The sequence below is a fragment of the Oncorhynchus mykiss genome, chromosome 22 (assembly GCF_057628025.1).
Source record: "Oncorhynchus mykiss isolate SJ-2025 chromosome 22, ASM5762802v1, whole genome shotgun sequence".
Classification (NCBI taxonomy): Eukaryota; Metazoa; Chordata; class Actinopteri; order Salmoniformes; family Salmonidae; genus Oncorhynchus; species Oncorhynchus mykiss.
Genome location: NC_143043.1, coordinates 14,357,687 through 14,378,425, shown reverse-complemented (window position 1 = coordinate 14,378,425; position 20,739 = coordinate 14,357,687). Strand labels below are relative to the sequence as shown.

Sequence of the window (20,739 nt, the reverse complement as noted above, 5' to 3'; positions counted from 1 at the left end):
TTCCACTACACACCCTTACAGCATCTCTAATCATATTAATGTATCACAATATGGGGAATTGAATGAAAACACTAGTGTTAATGGTAGTGGGATGAGGATGGGATAGTGTAAATGGAACGTTATTATTCTCCCGCCACGGGGGAATGGCTGATTGGTTGTGGCTTCTCTGAAGGGGTGGTCCTGTTGCCAACTGTGTTTTTTATTCAAACCCCCCCCCCAGTCTCCCAAATCTGCGTTCATCAGTGCAGCCAAGAAGGCCAAGTTAAAGTCTAATCCAGTGAAAGTCCGCTTTGCAGAGGAGGTCATCATTAATGGACAGGTCCCAGTAAGTACAACAGTAGTGTTCTACAACACTACATCACACTCTGTCTCATTTTATTGTATACCAAAGTTTTCCAAAAGGTAAAAGTATACACCTATGACATTGACCTTGAATCTTCTAATATTGCAACATATGTTGGACTGTTGAACTGTATTGGATGCCAGTCTTGTTCTTCTTTCCATTGCCATTACCTGCCATTACACATTGTTTTCTCATTATATTAAAAAAATATGTTTAGGTGCAGTGAAATGTGTTGTTTTACATGGTCAGCCATAGTAGTGCAACACCCTTGGAGCAAATTGGGGCTAAGTACCTTGCTCAAAGGCACATTGACAGATTTTTCACCTTTATCAGCTTTGGTATTTGAACCATCAACCATTGCGTTGCTGGCCCAACCCACAAACCGCTAGGCTACCTGCCACTATGTACCCCTCTAAACGCTTACTGTGACCATTTATTAACAGTGGCCTTATTAGCGTAGCCTACTGATCAATTAAAAGGCTGCAATTATCCCCATTTTCTTCTCATTTACAGGAATCTGTGAAGGACAACTCTCTACTCTTCATGCCAAATGTTTTGAAGGTGTACCTGGAGAATGGACAGACCAAATCCTTCAAGTTTGACAGTAACACATCCATTAAGGTGCAGCAATACACCCTGCCCTTCACTAAGACATCTTAATGGGGACATTGATAAAAAAATAAGATTTTCAATTTAACCTTACATCACTCATAGACCACTTACAGAATAGTTTATTTCTTTGATCACTGTGGCATACTGTATTATCTTTACTTATGATTCAGCAAGTATCCAAATGTGCATTACACACAGCACTCCCACAAAGGCAAGTGAGCTGTAACTTCATTTAAGTGCACGAAGAAGTAGGCCAGCACTTTTTTCTCGTGGTGTTCCTACACAAAACATCTCCAAAGTGTGCTGTTTAATCTGTATCATTTTATGTAATGCAGCTGACATTTAACGTCAAGTTGCCCACTATATATTTGTGATTATGAATGTGAAAAATCCTACATTTTTAAACAGGTTTGATTGAGAGGAGTTTTTTTTTCTTCCATAATCTTTCTAGGATATGCAGTATTCAATCATCAAATTGTTTGCTTCAGAACGTACACATTTGTAGCTACACCTACAGTATCTGTCATGCAAACGAGTGCTTCACACAGCTCCTCTCCTCTCTTCACACCTCAGTCCCTCACACGGTGGTCCCCTATGCTGCAGTCCTGCTGTGCACGTTCCTGGCACACGCCATATTCATAATGAGTGTCTCTTCTGTCTGTGTGAAAGGATGTCATCTTGACCCTGCAAGAGAAGCTCTCCGTTAAGAGTATTGAACACTTCTCGCTGATGCTGGAGCACAGGAACGAGGGCTCGGCCAGCAAACTCATGATCCTCCACGAGCAGGAGATGTTAACTCAGGTGAGACGTTGTGGGGTTATCTACAGTGGGGTGAGCAGCCTCACACCCGGGTAGACGACAGATAGACAATATTAGGGCCTCATTCAGTTACTGTTACAGTGCCTTCAAATATGACCCACGTTCGTTCATAGCAAGTGGGGATTGGGTGGTGGTGGGCATGTGATTAAATGATTGTATGTGAACAGACTGAGTGTAGGGTAACGTAGAGCACAATGCAGACCCTCCATAAGACAGACTGTAGATAGAAATGATCATGATGGGTCTGGAATATTGTTTTACACCTTTTGCCCATTGTTGTTTTATGTATTTATTATCATTATGGTTTATACATTTTTGTAACATTGATGTTGTTTCTGTATGCATACAAATGAGGATATATATTTTACCACTATTTTGTACATTTGTGATTCTTTTTTTTTTTTTTGCCGTGCTTTTTAATCCATTATTCATTATTCATGACATCTCATCACTAAATGTTAATTCCTTGTCCTCGCCTGTTGTCCTAGGTGACACAGAGACCAGGGGCACACAAGATGAAATGCTTCTTCCGCATCAGCTTTGTCCCAAAGGACCCCGTTGACCTGCTCAGGAGAGATGCAGTTGCGTTTGAATACCTCTATGTTCAGGTGATTCACAGCACATGGAAGACAACACTGCCTGATTAACAAAGTATTATGTTTATTGTGTAATCAACATTTTTGTATGATATTCATTGATAAGCATTTGGTAAGATTTCATGTAGAAACATTAGCTCAGAAAAATGTAAATTACCTAGTGTTGACTTGGAGCCCAACACACTAACTGCATTATGGTCAGTAACAATAGTCCAACCAGTTTAACCTTCTCTCCTCCTCTCTTCCTCTCCTCTCCTCTCCTTTCCTCCTCTCTTCGTTCAGAGCTGCAATGACGTGGTGCTGGAGCGATTTGGGTCAGAGCTGAAATACGACACGGCCCTGCGTCTGGCTGCCCTGCAGATGTACATCCTCACCATCAACACCAAGCAGTCACAGAAAGTCTCGCTCAAATACATTGAGTGAGTGGCCTGTGTTTTCTCTGTAGCTCAGTAAGTCGAGAATGGCGCTTGCAACGCTAGAATAGTAGGATCGATTCCCGGGACCACCAATAGGCTACATAACATGTATGCGTGCAAGTTGCTTTGGATAAAAGCGTCTGCTAAACGGCGGATAATATATCACTGCTGCACCACCAAGTCAGTATGGATCAGGTCCAATGTCTCGTCTGGTCCCCTAAAGTTCACACATGGCCCTGCATCTTCTCACATGTTCAATCTGGCAGCACATTGTCATGAGGGCTTTTCACGCCCTCACTCTCAACACTTACTCAGAAACCTGAGAATAATCTGAAAAGAACAAATCGCATCCACGTCAGATTGACTAACGACATCCACGTCAGATACAGTAACGATCCCCCCCCCCCCGCCCTGATTGTTATGTCGTGAGTACCACAGGTAATTCATATGGATGTTGATTATAATCGATTACCTGTTGGTTACTCAACGGATCCTCTCTTTATAAAGTGATTGATGTTCGCCTGAAGGAACGTATTCTGCTGTTCTATCATGTTGTACATAAAACGTATGTCACCAGTGTTTCTTGCTCTACAGGAAGGAGTGGGGTTTGGCACTGTTTCTCCCTCCTGCAGTACTGTCCAGCATGAAAGAGAAGAACATCAAGAAAGCTCTAACACACATTCTCAAAACCAACCAGAATCTGGTACCTCCTGGAAAAAAGGTACCTTTATTCTCTCTCCTGTATCATGAATTGTCATCCTCTCGTAAATTTCCCCACTGTTAGATAATGTAACGCGTCAATGTGACTAATCACAGCGCCAGTTCCATTGTAAAATAAATCCCCTGTGCACATTCGTAATGTCAATAGCCTAAATTGCTCATGTTCTCTTTCAGCTGTCAGCATTACAGGCCAAGGTCCACTATCTGAAGTATCTCAGTGACCTGCGACTGTATGGAGGACGGGTTTTTAAATCTGTACTGCTGGTAAATAACTACCTCTCTTTTTCTGAGCTCAAACTATTTGAATAACAAGACACAAAACATCAGAATATCATATCTCATTTAACGAGTTCATGTGTACTGTGTTTCAATTGTTTCCCCTCTGCTCAATGCCCACAGCAAGGAGAGAAGCACACAGAGGTAACCCTACTAGTGGGTCCCAGGTATGGCATCAGTCATGTGATCAACACCAAGACTAACCTGGTGGCGCTGCTGGCCGACTTCAGCCACGTCAACCGCATCGAGATGTACACAGAGGATGAGAAGAACGTCAGGGTCGAGCTACACGTTCTGGATGTGAAGGTGAAATCAAACAAATCTTCAAGAGGGACTGAATGTGATATGATCATGACGATCAATGCAATGAGTTGACATCTAGCCTAATTTAATGAGCTATATAATAGCATTTTCAGCAATAACATTATACAAGGAAATGAATGATCAATGAGGACATTGTGTCAATGTGTTAATGTGTCCGTTGTCGTCCTCCTCCCTATTCTCCAGCCCATCACTCTGCTAATGGAGTCCACTGACGCGATGAATCTGGCCTGTTTGACTGCTGGATACTACAGACTACTAGTGGACTCTCGCCGTTCCATCTTCAACATGGCAAAAACAGGGAATGCAGACACCGGTGAGTCTAGACTCTACACAGTTCCGTTGTTTTCAAAAGCCAACAATACTGTAAGTTGATACATTAGCATCACTGATATCACAGAAACGGGATTATCAACCGCTCTTTGGTTCCTTCTCAGGCCATGACTGCAGAGTAAAGCAGAACTATCAGGCTATAGAGTGGGCGTACAGCACCTCCTTTAGAGGGTGTGAGGAGCACCAGCACCACAACAACCAGCGCTGTACGTCCAGGGAGCCCTCCTCTAACAGAGACTCAGACTGCGTGGACCACGGGAGGAGTGAGAGTGACATGTCCCCCGTCTATATCACTGAGATCCAGCAGCCACCCCAGAACAACATGGCAGAGAGGGTAGACACCAGAGGGGGGACCAGAGGCCCAACACACCCCCAGCCCTACCTCTGTGCCTCCAGACCCAAAGCCCAGGACTCCCCCCGCAGTGCCAAGGTCTCCTTCATCTTCGGGGATCCACCGTTAGACAGTGTGAACCCCCAGAACCTTGGCTACCAGAGGCTGATGGACGACGTCCCAGAGGTACTACACGACCACAGCCCCATGTATACGCGACTAGAGGAGGACTACAAGAGCAAGGATCCCATGGACGGGGAGGGCTATCCGTACAGCGCCAAAATCTTCGGCAACACCGAGTGCATTGAGGAGCCGCTGCTGCACGACATCTGCTACGCCGACACCACGGACGCCGACGAGGACGAGGATGACATCAGCTGCGAGGAGGACATGGGGCTGATGGGGGATCTGGACAAGGCCACATTCCTCTCGCTCTCGGGGTCCAGCGAAGACATCATCGACCTGACCTCCCTGCCCCCGCCGCCAGAGGGTAAAGACGAGGAGGATAACGAGGATGTATTGCTTCACTCCCTCAACCTGGCCATCGCAGCCCCGCCCCCAGGCTTTAGGGACAGCTCTGATGAGGATGAGCAGCACGGTGGGGCCCAGGGGCATGTCAGAAAGGGCCAGGGGACTCGTGACGATATCCCTGTATCCCTCATAGACTCAGTCCCCACACAGGGGGAGGAGGGCCCAGAGGTGGAGGGGGCCCTGGACGATGCTGTGGTGTCCACCTTACAGGCACTGGAGGCCCTTGCGGCTTCTGAGGAGCAGAGCCCACACCCACAGTCAGAAAATAGCACAGGTTCTTCTTCTTACACTATTGTAACGTTTATTCATTAACACCATGCGGATGTTCCAGCCATTAACTTTTAAATTTGTTGTTGTTGATTTTTCAATAAAAAAAACATTTTGTTCTATGTTTCCATTTAGTGTGCAGATTGTTTCATTCGTTTTGAACATAAAAAATGTCCTGTATTTCACTCATATTTGGTTCCAGTCCTTTTTTTGTTGTTTTTCTGTTTTGTGGATCATTTATTTATTTAGTATCATTTATGATCAGTCGCACAAATGCGTTTCAACTCACAGCTTTCATACTCTTTGTACCAATGAATTGTGTGCTTTTTTATAATATTTCTAAGACGCCTCAGGTAAAATGTGTTAATAAAATGTCTGTCTCTCTGTGGCACACAGGTGTAGAAATATCAAGGGCCTTTAGCCCCGAGTCCTCATCGGACTCTGGCAACGAGACTAACTCCTCAGAGATGACGGAGAGTTCAGAGCTGGTGGCTGCCCAGAAACTCTCTGAAACCCATTTGAGACTGTATGTGGCCACTGCGGAGGGCTACCACACTCTGACTGAGGAGAAAACAAAGTTTCCCATAACACCTTGTGAAGGAAAGGCCATACAGCAGAACCCTCAGGAGACCTGGGAAGGGGGGGAGGAGGGGGCCAAGTCCTCAGCTGTGTCCTCCACCCAGATCCTCCACTCAGATGGGGGAGAGATGGAGCCAGAGACCATGGAGACCAAGTCCCTCACCGACTATTTCAACAAACTGCACAGGGGCTCTGTGATGAAAAAGCAGCCAGGGAAGCTGGGTGACACGGAAGGCAGGATTCAGGGAGATAACGATGACTCAACAGAAAAACGACACAGCAACATCCAGAATTCAAATAGAGGGGATCCACCCAAATATAATTCAGACCCACCCAAATATAATGCTATTCTAAGGGAACCTCCATACATGAACCAATTTGAATTGGGGCGAACACCCTATCCGTATCGAGAGAAGCCCCCAAGATATCACCGGCCTCCTGAAAACAAAATGGCGGACAATCTTTCCCCAGACTGTGTGATTGATTCACAAGCCTCGCTCTCTGATAGGGGAACAATTAAGGGAGACAAGCAGGACTCAAATGAGAGAAGCCTGCAGTTAGACTCTCATTCCCGCTCCCCCGCTAAAGTCCCCCACAGTACTGAGGAAGCCAATTTACCCAGCAGCGACCCACAGCAGCAGCAGACAAGGGTTCCCTCGGCCCAGCAGGATGTCACACGGTTACACGAGTATCACCTGAGTAAGCGCATGTCATTGTTACAGGGCAGCGAGGGCGTCCACTCCCTCCAGAGCTCCCAGTGCTCCTCCATAGATGCTGGCTGCAGTTCAGGAAGCAGTAGCTGTGTCACTCCCATGGACTCTCCCCTCTGCACTGAGGAAAACATGCATCTGCTCTCAGAGTCTTCCCTCAAGGGGCTGGGCTATATTAGTGGGGAGGAGAAGGCCTATGGCACCCAAGGCCAGGGGACACAGCAGGGCAAGGCTAGACATCAGACCATAGATCCCACCCTGCTGAGGAAGATCCACGCAGCCACCAGTGCCGAGCCTGGATTCGGTACCAAACGAGGAGATGGCTGCCACCGGGTGCCTAAGATAAAAGAAACCACAGGTACAACTAAATAGAGCGGTCTTTTCCTTTGACGTCTGTGCGCTTAAATGGTAAACACAATTCCAGGAGCACATTGAGGCTGTTGATAAATTATTCACTAGCTGGGGATTAGGATATGCATAATGGTGTCAGAGTAGCATTATCCATTCAGACAGAAGACAATAACAAGCATGTCACTAGCTAAGGACATGCAACAGTGCATACATGTGTAGAGGATGTGATTGGTAGAAGAAATACTGCTGTGTACTGGTTCATTATGTAACACTTGCTGCACAGAGATCTGATAAAAGTGCTGAAATGCACCTTTATTCTATTTTACCCCACTCTCTGTTATGAAAGGACAATTAGAGCAACATTTTACTAAAAAGTCCTCTAATGAAAACAGGAAAAGGTTAGAGATCAAAGCAATGCACCATGTTGTCAGGGAGATGCTTAACGATTCTATTTGATTTTCTGCTCCCCCTAGTGTAGCTTGCACCCAGCTCAAGACGGATGCAGGGGAAGACTCCTCCTCTGCTCTCTCCAACGAGGTCAACGCCGCCGCCACCACCACCTCACCACCATCATTAACCAGTAGCAGCAGCACAGAGTCCAGTGTGCCCAGTGCCACAAAGCAGCAGGGGTGCCCCTGCACTGAGCCCATCCCATGCCGTGCCCAGGCTTTCCCTTCAAGCTTACACCCATGTGACCCTATCACAGGCAGCCTCAGGAAGCCACCGCAGCAAAGGGGTCGGATGCTGAGAAGGAGCTGGAGCAGCATCACGCCGGGCTCCAGGAGCCTCGAAGAACTGTTGGAGAAAACCAAAGCCACGCTGAGTGGGAGGAGTGCCCAGAGAGTCCAGTCACCCGACGACCCCTCCAAGCCACAGAGGAGATTTGCTTTTTCCAAGACACTTTCCAAGAGCTTGTCCTTGTCCCAGGGATCAGTATGGTCTGTTAGATCAGTTAGCTCTCAGTCCTCTGGCAGGAAGCTCTTCAGAGGCGCCTCTATCATGCTGCCAGCGTCATTGGATGCCAAGCAGCTCCAAGCTGTGCCACTACCCAGACTGGACAGCAGCACCTGGATGAGGTGCCATGGGCCCTTCACACACTGCTTCCCCAAGAGGAAGACCAACACTGATGATGACGATGACGATGAAGTCGGAGGTGGAGCAGGAGAAAGCCCCACCTCCCAGCCATTCTCTGGGGGTCAGAAGGCACAGTCACTCCCTACCAGCCCCAGAGTTGACGCAGAGAACACAGTCTCTTTGTACGCCTCTGGATCTGAACCCTCCGCTGTGGCTGAACAGCTCAACATGGCCAGTGGTGTGACTGTGAGCGGCATGAGCCTGGGAGCGAAGCTGAGCCGTGTCAACTTACTGAAGGGAAAGACCTACACCCTCCCCCAGGGGTTCTCAGATGCACAGAGAGATGCCCTGGATATGATGTGTCTGGTGCGCTCCGGTGTATGCCAGGGAGGTGGCCAGAGGTCAGAGGTTAGTGAGTCCGACCTGTGGAGGTTCAGTCAGCTGCTCTCCATGGAGGCCCTAGAGCTGGGCAGCGCCTGCAATCACATGGCCCTGGTGCAAGGCAGCCCCCAGGACACCCTGCTCTCCCTGACTCACAGTTTCCACACGGTCTGTTGCCTAACACAGGCCTGCATGTCACTGGTGGAGGGCTTGAGCCCTGAGAGCCGGCAGCGCGAGGTGGTAGCAAAGGTGGACGAGGTCGTCATGAACTATGTGTGTCTGCTCCAGGCTGCTGAAACGGCTTTGGATAGTTCCCCCAATGACCAAAGTGTGAATGCATTGACACGTCACTCCACCACCATGTGTGCTATCGTCAACAGACTGAGTCACTCACTGACAACACTCTACAAGTAAACATAGCGCGGTTCTGATTAGCGATTTCAAAGCCATACATAAGAGACGTGGGTTTATTCGACCCAAACCAATGTGAACTGCTGTGACAAAACCTTGCCTTGTGTATATTTTGTTTGATATGTAAAGTCAAATAAACTCTATTAATCATGAATACACTTTTAAAGGTGGTTATATTCAGGCCTCTGAGAAGAAGAACATGTTCCTAAGGGTATATAAACTGATATTACTTGATAAGTATGCTTTTACAAATTGATAATCGCCTTTTGGGGTGTAATGTGTAGATGAACAACTATTAATTCTGTATTTATTTGTATGAATTATTATGTTACACATGATACATATTATGTGACAAAGAGCTCTAGACAAATCACTGCGCAAGACAAGAAATTAAATGATATGATACAGTCCATTATGACGTCGATATTTTTCATTTGCTGAAACCGACATAGTTTATGAATCTTTGCACATGTTCACTGAGTACTTTCCTCTTATTTTTGTCAGCACTACCATAACATATTAAAAGTAAAAAATGTTGCAACCTGAAGTTGATTATTGTCCTCCTTTATTATTCTCATAACAATTGTTATACAAAGTAAAGGTCCATTTCAATGATCAATTAAAAAACATTATTGTTCTCTAAAGCCAAGTAATGTTCTGCTTACAGTGAGTGGGGCTTTCTCCAGCTTTCTCTAAAACCTATTTGTCACAAAAATTGCATAATTTATACCAAAAACTCTCCTGGACCATGTTTGGTTGTATTAAATCATGTTTGATTATTTACTGTTTTACCATTTACTAAGTCCAGGGTGATGATCATGCATTTTGCATTAATGATGATGGACTGTCTAAGTTTGAAGGCCGGAGAGTTTGTCTGCATAATGTATAATCTGCAGAGTAACGTTGCTTGAAGGCACAAGCTGTACAGTTTATCGCCACAGCTACTAGCTAACGTCCCAGCTGTCCTGTGTTTCTCTGAACTGAGGTTTCACTTTTATTTACAGAGAAGAAGTGGCATGTATTTATGTATGCCAAGGAAAGCCAGGCCTCTCCCCCAAAAAATTGCAACAAAAAAATATACTAAACAATTGTTCTTTCATTTCTCTGTGTTTTCTTAAATGTCCTTCAATTCGCAAGAGGCTGAATGTATCTCACCGGAGAAAGCATCCGAGCGAAGGAAACAGCGCCCCTCTATCTCAGTATGTGTTGCCCATCTATCTGATGCTGTCTGATCAAAAAGAGTGTGATCTTGTTGCCGCCCATAGCATTGAATGCAAGGGAAGCCAGTGAGCATTTGGCCTCCCTTGATAATAATAATAAAAAATAATAGCCAAACTGAGTGAGCTCAAAAGCGAAGGGTCCTGGCGCGCACAAAAAAAAGTGTCAAAGGAAGCCAGATTGGATATGGCTAGACACCTATCACATCACATCAGATGCCAAACGCCATTGACAGAAAAATTGTTGCATCTCGTTGTGTTGTTGTCCTCCGGTGGCTAGCTAGCAATTTCCTAAATTAGCCATAGATAGAAATAGGGATTTGGACTTGTGGTTTTACATAATTCTCCATACTGGTCAATGATTATAACAGCGATTCTATACCAACCATAAATACATACAGTGCCTTGCAAAAGTATTCGGCCCCCTTGAACTTTGCGACCTTTTGCCACATTTCAGGCTTCAAACATAAAGATATAAAACTGTATTTTTTGTGAAGAATCAACAACAAGTGGGACACAATCATGAAGTGGAACGACATTTATTGGATATTTCAAACTTTTTTAACAAATCAAAAACTGAAAAATTGGGCGTGCAAAATTATTCAGCCCCCTTAAGTTAATACTTTGTAGCGCCACCTTTTGCTGCGATTACAGCTGTAAGTCGCTTGGGGTATGTCTCTATCAGTTTTGCACATCGAGAGACTGAAATTTTTTCCCATTCCTCCTTGCAAAACAGCTCGAGCTCAGTGAGGTTGGATGGAGAGCATTTGTGAACAGCAGTTTTCAGTTCTTTCCACAGATTCTCGATTGGATTCAGGTCTGGACTTTGACTTGGCCATTCTAACACCTGGATATGTTTATTTTTGAACCATTCCATTGTAGATTTTACTTTATGTTTTGGATCATTGTCTTGTTGGAAGACAAATCTCCGTCCCAGTCTCAGGTCTTTTGCAGACTCCATCAGGTTTTCTTCCAGAATGGTCCTGTATTTGGCTCCATCCATCTTCCCATCAATTTTAACCATCTTCCCTGTCCCTGCTGAAGAAAATCAGGCCCAAACCATGATGCTGCCACCATGTTTGACAGTGGGGATAGTGTGTTCAGCTGTGTTGCTTTTACGCCAAACATAACGTTTTGCATTGTTGCCAAAAAGTTCAATTTTGGTTTCATCTGACCAGAGCACCTTCTTCCACATGTTTGGTGTGTCTCCCAGGTGGCTTGTGGCAAACTTTAAACGACACTTTTTATGGATATCTTTAAGAAATGGCTTTCTTCTTGCCACTCTTCCATAAAGGCCAGATTTGTGCAATACACGACTGATTGTTGTCCTATGGACAGAGTCTCCCACCTCAGCTGTAGATCTCTGTAGTTCATCCAGAGTGATCATGGGCCTCTTGGCTGCATCTCTGATCAGTCTTCTCCTTGTATGAGCTGAAAGTTTAGAGGGACGGCCAGGTCTTGGTAGATTTGCAGTGGTCTGATACTCCTTCCATTTCAATATTATCGCTTGCACAGTGCTCCTTGGGATGTTTAAAGCTTGGGAAATATATTTGTATCCAAATCCGGCTTTAAATTTCTTCAAAACAGTATCTCGGACCTGCCTGGTGTGTTCCTTGTTCTTCATGATGCTCTCTGCGCTTTTAACGGACCTCTGAGACTATCACAGTGCAGGTGCATTTATACAGAGACTTGATTACACACAGGTGGATTGTATTTATCATCATTAGTCATTTAGGTCAACATTGGATCATTCAGAGATCCTCACTGAACTTCTGGAGAGAGTTTGCTGCACTGAAAGTAAAGGGGCTGAATAATTTTGCACGCCCAATTTTTCAGTTTTTGATTTGTTAAAAAAGTTTGAAATATCCAATAAATGTCGTTCCACTTCATGGTTGTGTCCCACTTGTTGTTGATTCTTCACAAAAAAATACAGTTTTATATCTTTATGTTTGAAGCCTGAAATGTGGCAAAAGGTCGCAAAGTTCAAGGGGGCCGAATACTTTCGCAAGGCACTGTACATAGTGCTCCTGGCCTGAGAGGATGGAAGTTCAACACATAGCTAGATATAGAAGGCTAATGTTAATTAACTGGCCTGGCTTTCGTTGCCCATGAAAGGAAATTAGGCTAGCAAGCAAACATTTTACTGTTAGCCAGGTAGCCTAAAAGGGTGTACTGTACGACAGAGTCATAGACAATTTAAATCAAATTGTATTAGTCACATGCACCGAATACAACATGTGTAGATCTTACAGTGACATGCTTACTTACGAGCCCCTAATCAACAATGCAGTTTAAACAAATATGGATAAGAATAAGAAATAAAAGTAACAAGTAACTAAAGACAGCAGTAAAAAACAATAGCGAGACTGGACCGGTACAGAGTCAATGTGGAGACTATATACAGGGGGGTACCGGTACAGAGTCAATGTGGAGACTATATACAGGGGGGTACCGGTAGAGAGTCAATGTGGAGACTATATACAGGGGGGTACCGGTAGAGAGTTAATGTGGAGACTATATACAGGGGGGTACCGGTAGAGAGTCAATGTGGAGACTATATACAGGGGGGTACCGGCAGAGAGTCAATGTGGAGACTATATACAGGGGGGTACCGGTAGAGAGTTAATGTGGAGACTATATACAGGGGGGTACCGGCAGAGAGTCAATGTGGAGACTATATACAGGGGGGTACCGGCAGAGAGTCAATGTGGAGACTATATACAGGGGGGTACCGGTACAGAGTCAATGTGGAGACTATATACAGGGGGGTACCGGCAGAGAGTCAATGTGGAGACTATATACAGGGGGGTACCGGCAGAGAGTCAATGTGGAGACTATATACAGGGGGGTACCGGTACAGAGTCAATGTGGAGACTATATACAGGGGGGTACCGGTACAGAGTCAATGTGGAGACTATATACAGGGGGGTACCGGTAGAGAGTCAATGTGGAGACTATATACAGGGGGGTACCGGTAGAGAGTCAATGTGGAGACTATATACAGGGGGGTACCGGTAGAGAGTCAATGTGGAGACTATATACAGGGGGGTACCGGTAGAGAGTCAATGTGGAGACTATATACAGGGGGGTACCGGTAGAGAGTTAATGTGGAGACTATATACAGGGGGGTACCGGTACAGAGTCAATGTGGAGACTATATACAGGGGGGTACCGGTAGAGAGTCAATGTGGAGACTATATACAGGGGGGTACCGGTAGAGAGTCAATGTGGAGACTATATACAGGGGGGTACCGGTAGAGAGTCCATGTGAAGACTAAAAACCTTCAGTATGTTGTTGTTGATGTAGAGCTCAGTACATTTGTCTGGCAGTTGTCTAAAGACTTGCTGAGGAAGGGAGTTGAGGTTGTTGTGAGAGATGTCTAGGACCCTCAGATCAACTACTTTCGGAAACGGGTTAATGTACTGTATATAGTATCTCATCCCTCCACAGCATATCTAAACGGTTACCTTTGAATTCTAACTTCTTCAGAGAAGTGTTTTCCAGCTCTGTGTTGGTGGAGGTGGAAATGTTATTGTAGTTCATGAGTAATATCTTCAGATTGGTCAAATTGTTGGTGAAATTCAGCATATGAGTCAAACCCTCAGACTCAAAGTAATGGTTGTTGTGGCTTATTTCTCACATAACTAAACTTCTCAGTTCCTGAAATGCTGAGGAATAGAAAAGGTTGAGACAGTTAGATGAGAAGTCAAGATACTTTAAGTTAGTGAGATAAGTGAACTCGGAACCATTTAGACTTCGGCTCATCGAATTTCCATAGAGATGTAGGCATCTAATGTTAGCAAGGTTTAAGAATCTGGAGTGAAGGAAGAACATGTTATTCCTGCTGATATCCAGTTTTTTTCCAAACTGGCTGCACAGTTATTAACAAATGAATTCAATGTCCCAGCCTCCTTGTCCTACTATTTGCAGCTGCATGCATACTCATCATATCTAAACCAATGAATCTCTCTCACTTCTCCTTTGTGGTAGTGCTCAGCATCTGACATTGGGGAGCCATTTATGGCTTCCCCTCCAGAAAAATCCACAGAATTACCACTTTGAGAAGGGGACGATATCTTATTGTCTAATGAATTGATTATTTGGAAGCTTTTGAGCGCCATTAGAGTGCTGAGGTTTGTCATTTTGATGAAGTTGGTGCCCAGGTCAATGACCTTGAGGTTCTTTAGAGGAATCAGTGGCCTGATGTCTGCATGGGTCAGTTGTTTGAAGATAAAGCCCCTGAGGGTGAATACTTTCAGGGATTTCAGGAAGGACAATGAGTGATTCTGGTTCAGAGTAGCTGGGTACTTCTGCAACTCGTAGTTAAAAAGACAGGTCCAATTATTTGAGGTTGGTTAGAGCTCGTGGGAAGTTAGCATTTGCTATCTATCCAGCTAAAACGTTGGTTGAGATATAAAGTACTCGCAGCTCTGTACAGTTCTGAAACCACGCAATAAGTACAGTTGTGGCCAAAAGTTTTGAGAACTACACAAATTTAATTTCCACAAAGTTTGCTGCGTCAGCGTCTTTAGATATTTTTGTCAGATGTTACTATGGAATACTGAAGTATAATTACAAGCATTTCATAAGTGTCAAAGGCTTTTATTGACAATTACATGAAGTTTTGACTCTTCTTTTTCAAGACCTCTGCAATCCGCCCTAGCATGCTGTCAATAAACTTCTGGGCCACATCTTGACTGATGGCAACCCATTCTTGCATTATCAATGCCAAAATTTGTGGGTTTTTGTTTGTCCACCCGCCTCTTGAGGCTTGAAGTTCTCAATGGGATTAAGGTCTGGGGAGTTTCCTGGCTATGGACCCAAAACATTGATGTTTTGTTCCCCGAGCCACTTAGTTATCACTTCTGCCTTATGGCAAGGTGCTCCATCATGCTGGAAAAGGCATTGTTCATCACCAAACTGTTCCTGGATGGTTGGGAGAAGTTGCTCTCGGAGGATGTGTTGGTACCATTCTTTATTCTTTAAGGCAAAATTGTGAGTGAGTGAGCTCCCTTGGATGGGAAGCCACCCAACACATGAATGGTCTCAGGATGCTTTACTGTTGGCATGACACGGAAGCGATGGTAGCGCTCACCTTGTCTTCTCCAGACAAGCTTTTTTCCAGATGCCCCAAACAATTGGAAAGGGGATTCATCAGAGAAAATTACTTTACCCCAGTCCTCAGCAGTCCAATCCCTGTACCTTTTGCAGAATACTAGTCTGTCCCTGAAGTTTTTCCTGGAGAGAAGTGGCTTCTTTGTTGCCCTTCTTGACACCAGGCCATCCTCCAAAAGTCTTTGCCTCACTGTGCTTGCAGATGCACTCACACCTGCCTGCTGCCATTCCTGAGCAAGCTCTGTACTGGTGGTGCCCCGATCCCGCAGCTGAATCAACTTTAGGAGACAGTCCTGACGCTTGCTGGACTTTCTTGGGCGCCCTGAAGCCTTCTTCACAACAATTGAACCGCTCTCCTTGAAGTTCTTGAGGATTCAATAAATGGTTGATTTAGGTGGAATCTTACTAGCAGCAATATCCTTGCCTGTGAACCCCTTTTTGTGCAAAGCAATGACGTCGGCACGTGTTTCCTTGCAGGTAACCATGGCTGACAGAGGAAGAACAATGATTCCAAGCACCACCCTCCTTTTGAAGCTTCTAGTTTGTTATTTGAACTCAATCAGCATGACAGAGTGATCTCCAGCCGTCACACCTGTGTTAACGAGAGAATCACTGACATGATGGTGGTCCTTTTGTGGCAGGGCTGAAATGCAGTGGAAATGTTTTTCAGGGATTCAGTTCATTTGCATGGCAAAGAGGGACTTTGCAATGAATTGCAATTCATCTGATCAATCTTCATAACATTCTGGAGTATATGCAAATTGCCATCATACAAACTGAGGCAGCAGACTTTGTGAAAATGTATATTTGTGTCATTCTCAAAACTTTTGGCCACGACTGTACAAATGTGAGGGAGTTACTACTGCAAACGTGGTATCCTCAGTTTGGTTAACATTTTAAAAGCATTTTAATTTATCTGAAGTTGTGAATCGTGAGGGCATGGAACACAAGGAAATGGTGCATTGTAACAGCGTGGGCAGTTTCCACTTACGTCAAGAATCTCAAATTGGGTAAAATTATAAAACTCTTGTTATTATAGAGATACAACTCTCTGAGACTTGATGGTAATTTTGGGGGGAATGTAGGATAGGTTATTTGACTTGAGGGATAGCAAAGTAATGTTACCAAGCTGTAGAAACGCACCCCCCTTAATTTGATAGGAAACATTACATGGGTTTCTGACAGTAACATTTTGGACCCAAATAAAGAATCTATACATTAGTGATGTCAGAGAGGTTATTTTTCAGAATGGTATATATTGGATTCACCTCTAGACTGAGCAAAATGAGGTCCGGAGGGAGATAAAGAACCTTCAGATTCCTCAGGTCTTTGAAGGTGTTGTTTCGATGGTCACATTCTCCGTGCACATGTGGTTCTTGTGGTCGATCTTGCAGCGCATATCAATCTCCATGATGTTCTCCAGGCCCTGTAAGGAACTGGAGTTGATGTAAGGGATGTGGTTGATGGTGAGGGTTATTGTTACGACTTCTATGAATGGTGAGTGGAGGAGTCAAGCGCAGAGAGCAGGTAATTCCGTCCATTGATCTTTATTCCAACGACAGCGGAGACATGGACATGCAAAACACTAGGGCGCATGAAACAACCCGTCCCAAAATACACAGGACTAAAACTGTCCGGAAAAATAGCGATCATACTAATACACCAACACCAAATAAACAGAGAACAAGCCCGCACAATACCCAGCGGGCCTAGTGTCCTTAAATAGCCTATAAACAAAACTAACTCAATACAGGTGTACCCAATTAGACCCAATTAACAGAAACAAAAGGAAAGGGAATCGATGGCAGCTAATAGGCCGGCGACGACGACCGCCGAGCGCCGCCCGAACAGGAAGAGGCACCATCTTCGGCGGGATTCGTGACAGTTATATTGGTGATGTTTTTGGAAATGTCATTTTGGACCTCCATGAGTCCTCTCTCAGTGCAGTCCACATTGACCCCGCTCCCGTTGCTGGCCAGGTTGATGTCACATGGCAGAGTTTTTGGGTACCAGCCTCCAGCTGCCAGCATGTAGAAGCACCACAGGCCCAGCAGCATCACCACACACACCTGGGGGGATAGGCACTCTGTTCTCTGACAGGGGGAATAAGGACAGTATCATTACTAGAGGGGTATTGATAATGAGTTTTATTGCCTCTTAAACCACAGGACACAACAAGTCTCAGATTAAAATTCACTGCTCAATAAAATATAAAAGTAAAGAAACCAATCACTTCTGTTTGCTGGGATACAAATAAATTGTACATGACAGTGGCACACATCAACAAAGAAATTGTAGATGTTGGTTAACATATTAAAAGGTTATGAGGGCATTTCCCCCCCAAAAAAATATTCTGATTATATTGACCTTTCCTATGTTGTTCTACATAGACTTAAAACTAACAGATCCTATGCTTAAATAAATCCTTTTATTGTGATCTTTGTATTAATGTTTTCGGCATCACCAGTTTCTTATTTTTTTATCAATCTTTTGTTTCTCTCCATCCACCAGAAACACAATAGATGTATGTACTCAAGTACTTTATATTCATGAAATGATCAGTGCCTTGCAAAAGTATTCACCCCCTTGGCATTTTTCCTATTTTGTCGCATTACAACCTGTAATTTAAGTTGATTCTTATTTGGATTCCATGCAATGAACATACACAAAATAGTCCAAATTGGTGAAGTGAAATTTAAAAAATAACTTGTTTCAAAAAATTATAAAAATAAATAACTGAAAAGTGGTGTGTGCGTATGTATTCACCCCCTTTGCTTTGAAGTCCCTAAATATGATCTGGTGCAACCAATTACCTTCAGAAGTCACATATTAGTTAAATAAAGTCCACCTGTGTGAAATGTAAGTGTCACATGATCTGTCACATGATCTCAGTATATATACACATGTTCTGAAAGGCTCCAGAGTCTGCAACATCACTAAGCAAGGGGCACCACGAAGTAACCGGCACTATGAAGACCAAGGAGCTCTCCAAACAGGTCAGGGACAAAGTTGTGGAGAAGTACAGTTTGGGGTTGGGTTATAAAAAAATATCAGAAACTTTGAACATCCCACGGAGCATGGACTGGGAAACTGGTCTGAATTGAAAGAGTGATGGATGGCACTAAATACAGGGAAATTCTTGAGAGAAACCTGTTTGTCTTCCAGAGATTTGAGACTGAGATGGGAGGTTCACCTTCCAGCAGGACAATGATCCTAAGAATACTGCTAAAGCAACACTAGTGGTTTAAGGGGAATCATTTAAATGTCTTGGAATGGCCTATTCAAAGGCCAGACCTCAATACAATTGAGAATCTGTGGTACGACTTAAATATTGCTGTACACCAGCGGAACCCATCCAACTTGAAGGAGCTGGAGCAGTTTTGCCTTGAAGAATGGGCAAGAATCCCAGTGGCTAGATGTGCCAGGCTTATAGAGACATACCCCAAGAGACCTGCAGCTGTAATTGCTGTAAAAGGTGGCTCTGACTTTTGGTGGGTGAGTAGTTATGCATGCTCAATATGTTTTTTGTTTTATTTCTTGTTTCACAAAAAATATTTTGCATCTTCAAAGTGTTGTGTAAATCAAATGATACAAACCCCCCAAAATCAATTTTAATTCCAGGTTGTAAGGCAACAAATTAGGAAAAATGCCAAGGGGATGATGACAGTGAGAACAACAATGTGAGTGTTTTCACTTCCCATTCGTCAAATGACAGAGACCTGTCAATAGGCATACAGCTGTTGCGTAAAGTTCCCAAAATATATTTTTTATTGATATTCCTTAAATCAATGTTATCTATTGTGGTGCAGGTTTAATTAAATCATGCATAAACAGCGTTTTTAAGCATGTGGGCTTTCTTGGTTAATCAAATCTAACACTGTACAGCTTCCTTTTATAGTGCACTGAATTGTTTAACATTTTTGTCACACCCTGATCTGTTTCACCCCCCCCCCCCCCCCCCCCCCGGTGTCGCCCATCTTTCCCATTATCCCCTGTGAACTTATACCTGTTTTCTGTTTGTCTGTTGCCAGTTAGTCTTGTTTGTCAAGCTTACCCGCGTTTTGTCCTATCTGTTCCCAGCCGCTTTTCTTGCCCTCCTGGTTTTTGACCCTTGCCTGTCCTGAACCCGCCCGCCTGACCACTCAGCCTGCCTGCCGTCCTGTACCTTTGCCTCTGTTGCTGTAAAACATTGTTACTTCGATACGGTCTGGGTCTTACCTTATCCTGATTCATTTATGCAGTTTGCAGCAGTACTAATTAAATTGTGGGTCGATGCAGCTTTTCTTCAGCATTTGCTCATTCTTTCTTTGTAACATGTATTGAAAAAGTATGGATACAGTTAATCTTAATTATAATAGCCTAAACCAGGAGGAAATTTACTGTAGACATGAGGGGACAGATTTCTCTCATGTCATAATGTTTACATATCTTACATTACTCGTGTGTGTGTGTGTATATACTGTATTTTATACCCTCTATTACACCTTTCTTATGCCATCGCTCATCCATATATTTATATGTACAATTTCTCATTCACCCCTTTAGATTTGTGTGTCTTAGGTAGTGTTGGAGAATTGTTTACTTGTTAGCTATTACTGTGCTGTCGGAACTAGAAGCGCAAGCATTTTGCTACACTCGCATTAACATCTGCTAACCATGTGTATGTGACCATTAAACTTTGATTTGAGCTTGCACTGTGTGTTTGCTGATGAATGCCCTGATCTCTGGCCAGTCAATTGGTTAATTTACATTGTTTCGTCTCTTAATCGCTCCTAATATATCTGAAAATGATGCAATAACCATGAATTTAACTGATTGTATATAATGAGTGATGTCCCACGTTAAACCTGGACACACAAATAGTAGGAATTTTCACTGGCTTCAGCCATGATGGCATGAGAGCGAAATTAAACATCTGCACATCGCCTGCAGGTGCGAACGTGTGTTTCACTGTCCAATCCGAGGCGTGAATGTGATCTGAGGATGTTTGGTATCTTGGGAAAGCCTCAAGGGAGAGAGGACAGTGCATTCTAAACAGAGACGCATATACTGGCCAAAAAGTGTTTTTTTTTTTTTTTTTTTTTTCGAGAAAAGTGTTAAACAGTAATTCAACTTTGTCCGGCCTAAAACTAAATTTAAAAAGTAGCACAAAATAATGAGGCTATATACAGAGGTTACCGAGTCAATGTGCAGGGCTACACGTTAGTCAAGGTAATTTGTCCATGTAGGTAGGGGTAATGTGACTATACGTAGACAGTAAACAGCAAGTAGCAGCAGTGTAAAAACAAAGGGTGTCAATGCAAATAGTCCGGGTGGCCATTTGAATTGTTCAGCA

The 20,739-nt window shown here is 44.0% G+C and overlaps 1 protein-coding gene and 1 pseudogene across 6 annotated transcripts in view; one reads left to right on the top strand and one right to left on the bottom strand.

Annotated features, from left to right (window-relative positions):
• The window catches only part of LOC110501397 (FERM and PDZ domain-containing protein 4), a 56,986-nt gene extending 47,368 nt beyond the window's left edge, over positions 1-9,618 (top strand). For 3 of the 6 annotated variants that reach the window (XM_036958741.2, XM_021578938.3, XM_021578939.3), the window contains exons 6-17: positions 221-325; positions 857-964; positions 1,625-1,756; positions 2,263-2,382; positions 2,653-2,789; positions 3,381-3,507; positions 3,681-3,770; positions 3,906-4,088; positions 4,290-4,419; positions 4,541-5,572; positions 5,962-7,212; positions 7,684-9,618. In XM_036958741.2, the coding sequence (XP_036814636.2) occupies positions 221-325; positions 857-964; positions 1,625-1,756; positions 2,263-2,382; positions 2,653-2,789; positions 3,381-3,507; positions 3,681-3,770; positions 3,906-4,088; positions 4,290-4,419; positions 4,541-5,572; positions 5,962-7,212; positions 7,684-9,074 (4,806 nt within the window). In that variant the 3' untranslated portion in view covers positions 9,075-9,618. Of the gene's footprint in view, positions 1-220; positions 326-856; positions 965-1,624; positions 1,757-2,262; positions 2,383-2,652; positions 2,790-3,380; positions 3,508-3,680; positions 3,771-3,905; positions 4,089-4,289; positions 4,420-4,540; positions 5,573-5,961; positions 7,213-7,678 lie in introns of all 6 variants that reach the window. The other 3 variants (XM_090215570.1, XM_090215571.1, XM_090215572.1) reach the window with 1 other exon arrangement.
• Positions 9,619-14,209: 4,591 nt separating this feature from the next.
• Positions 14,210-19,637, bottom strand: LOC118943633 (toll-like receptor 7; annotated as a pseudogene).
• Positions 19,638-20,739: the final 1,102 nt, after the last annotated feature.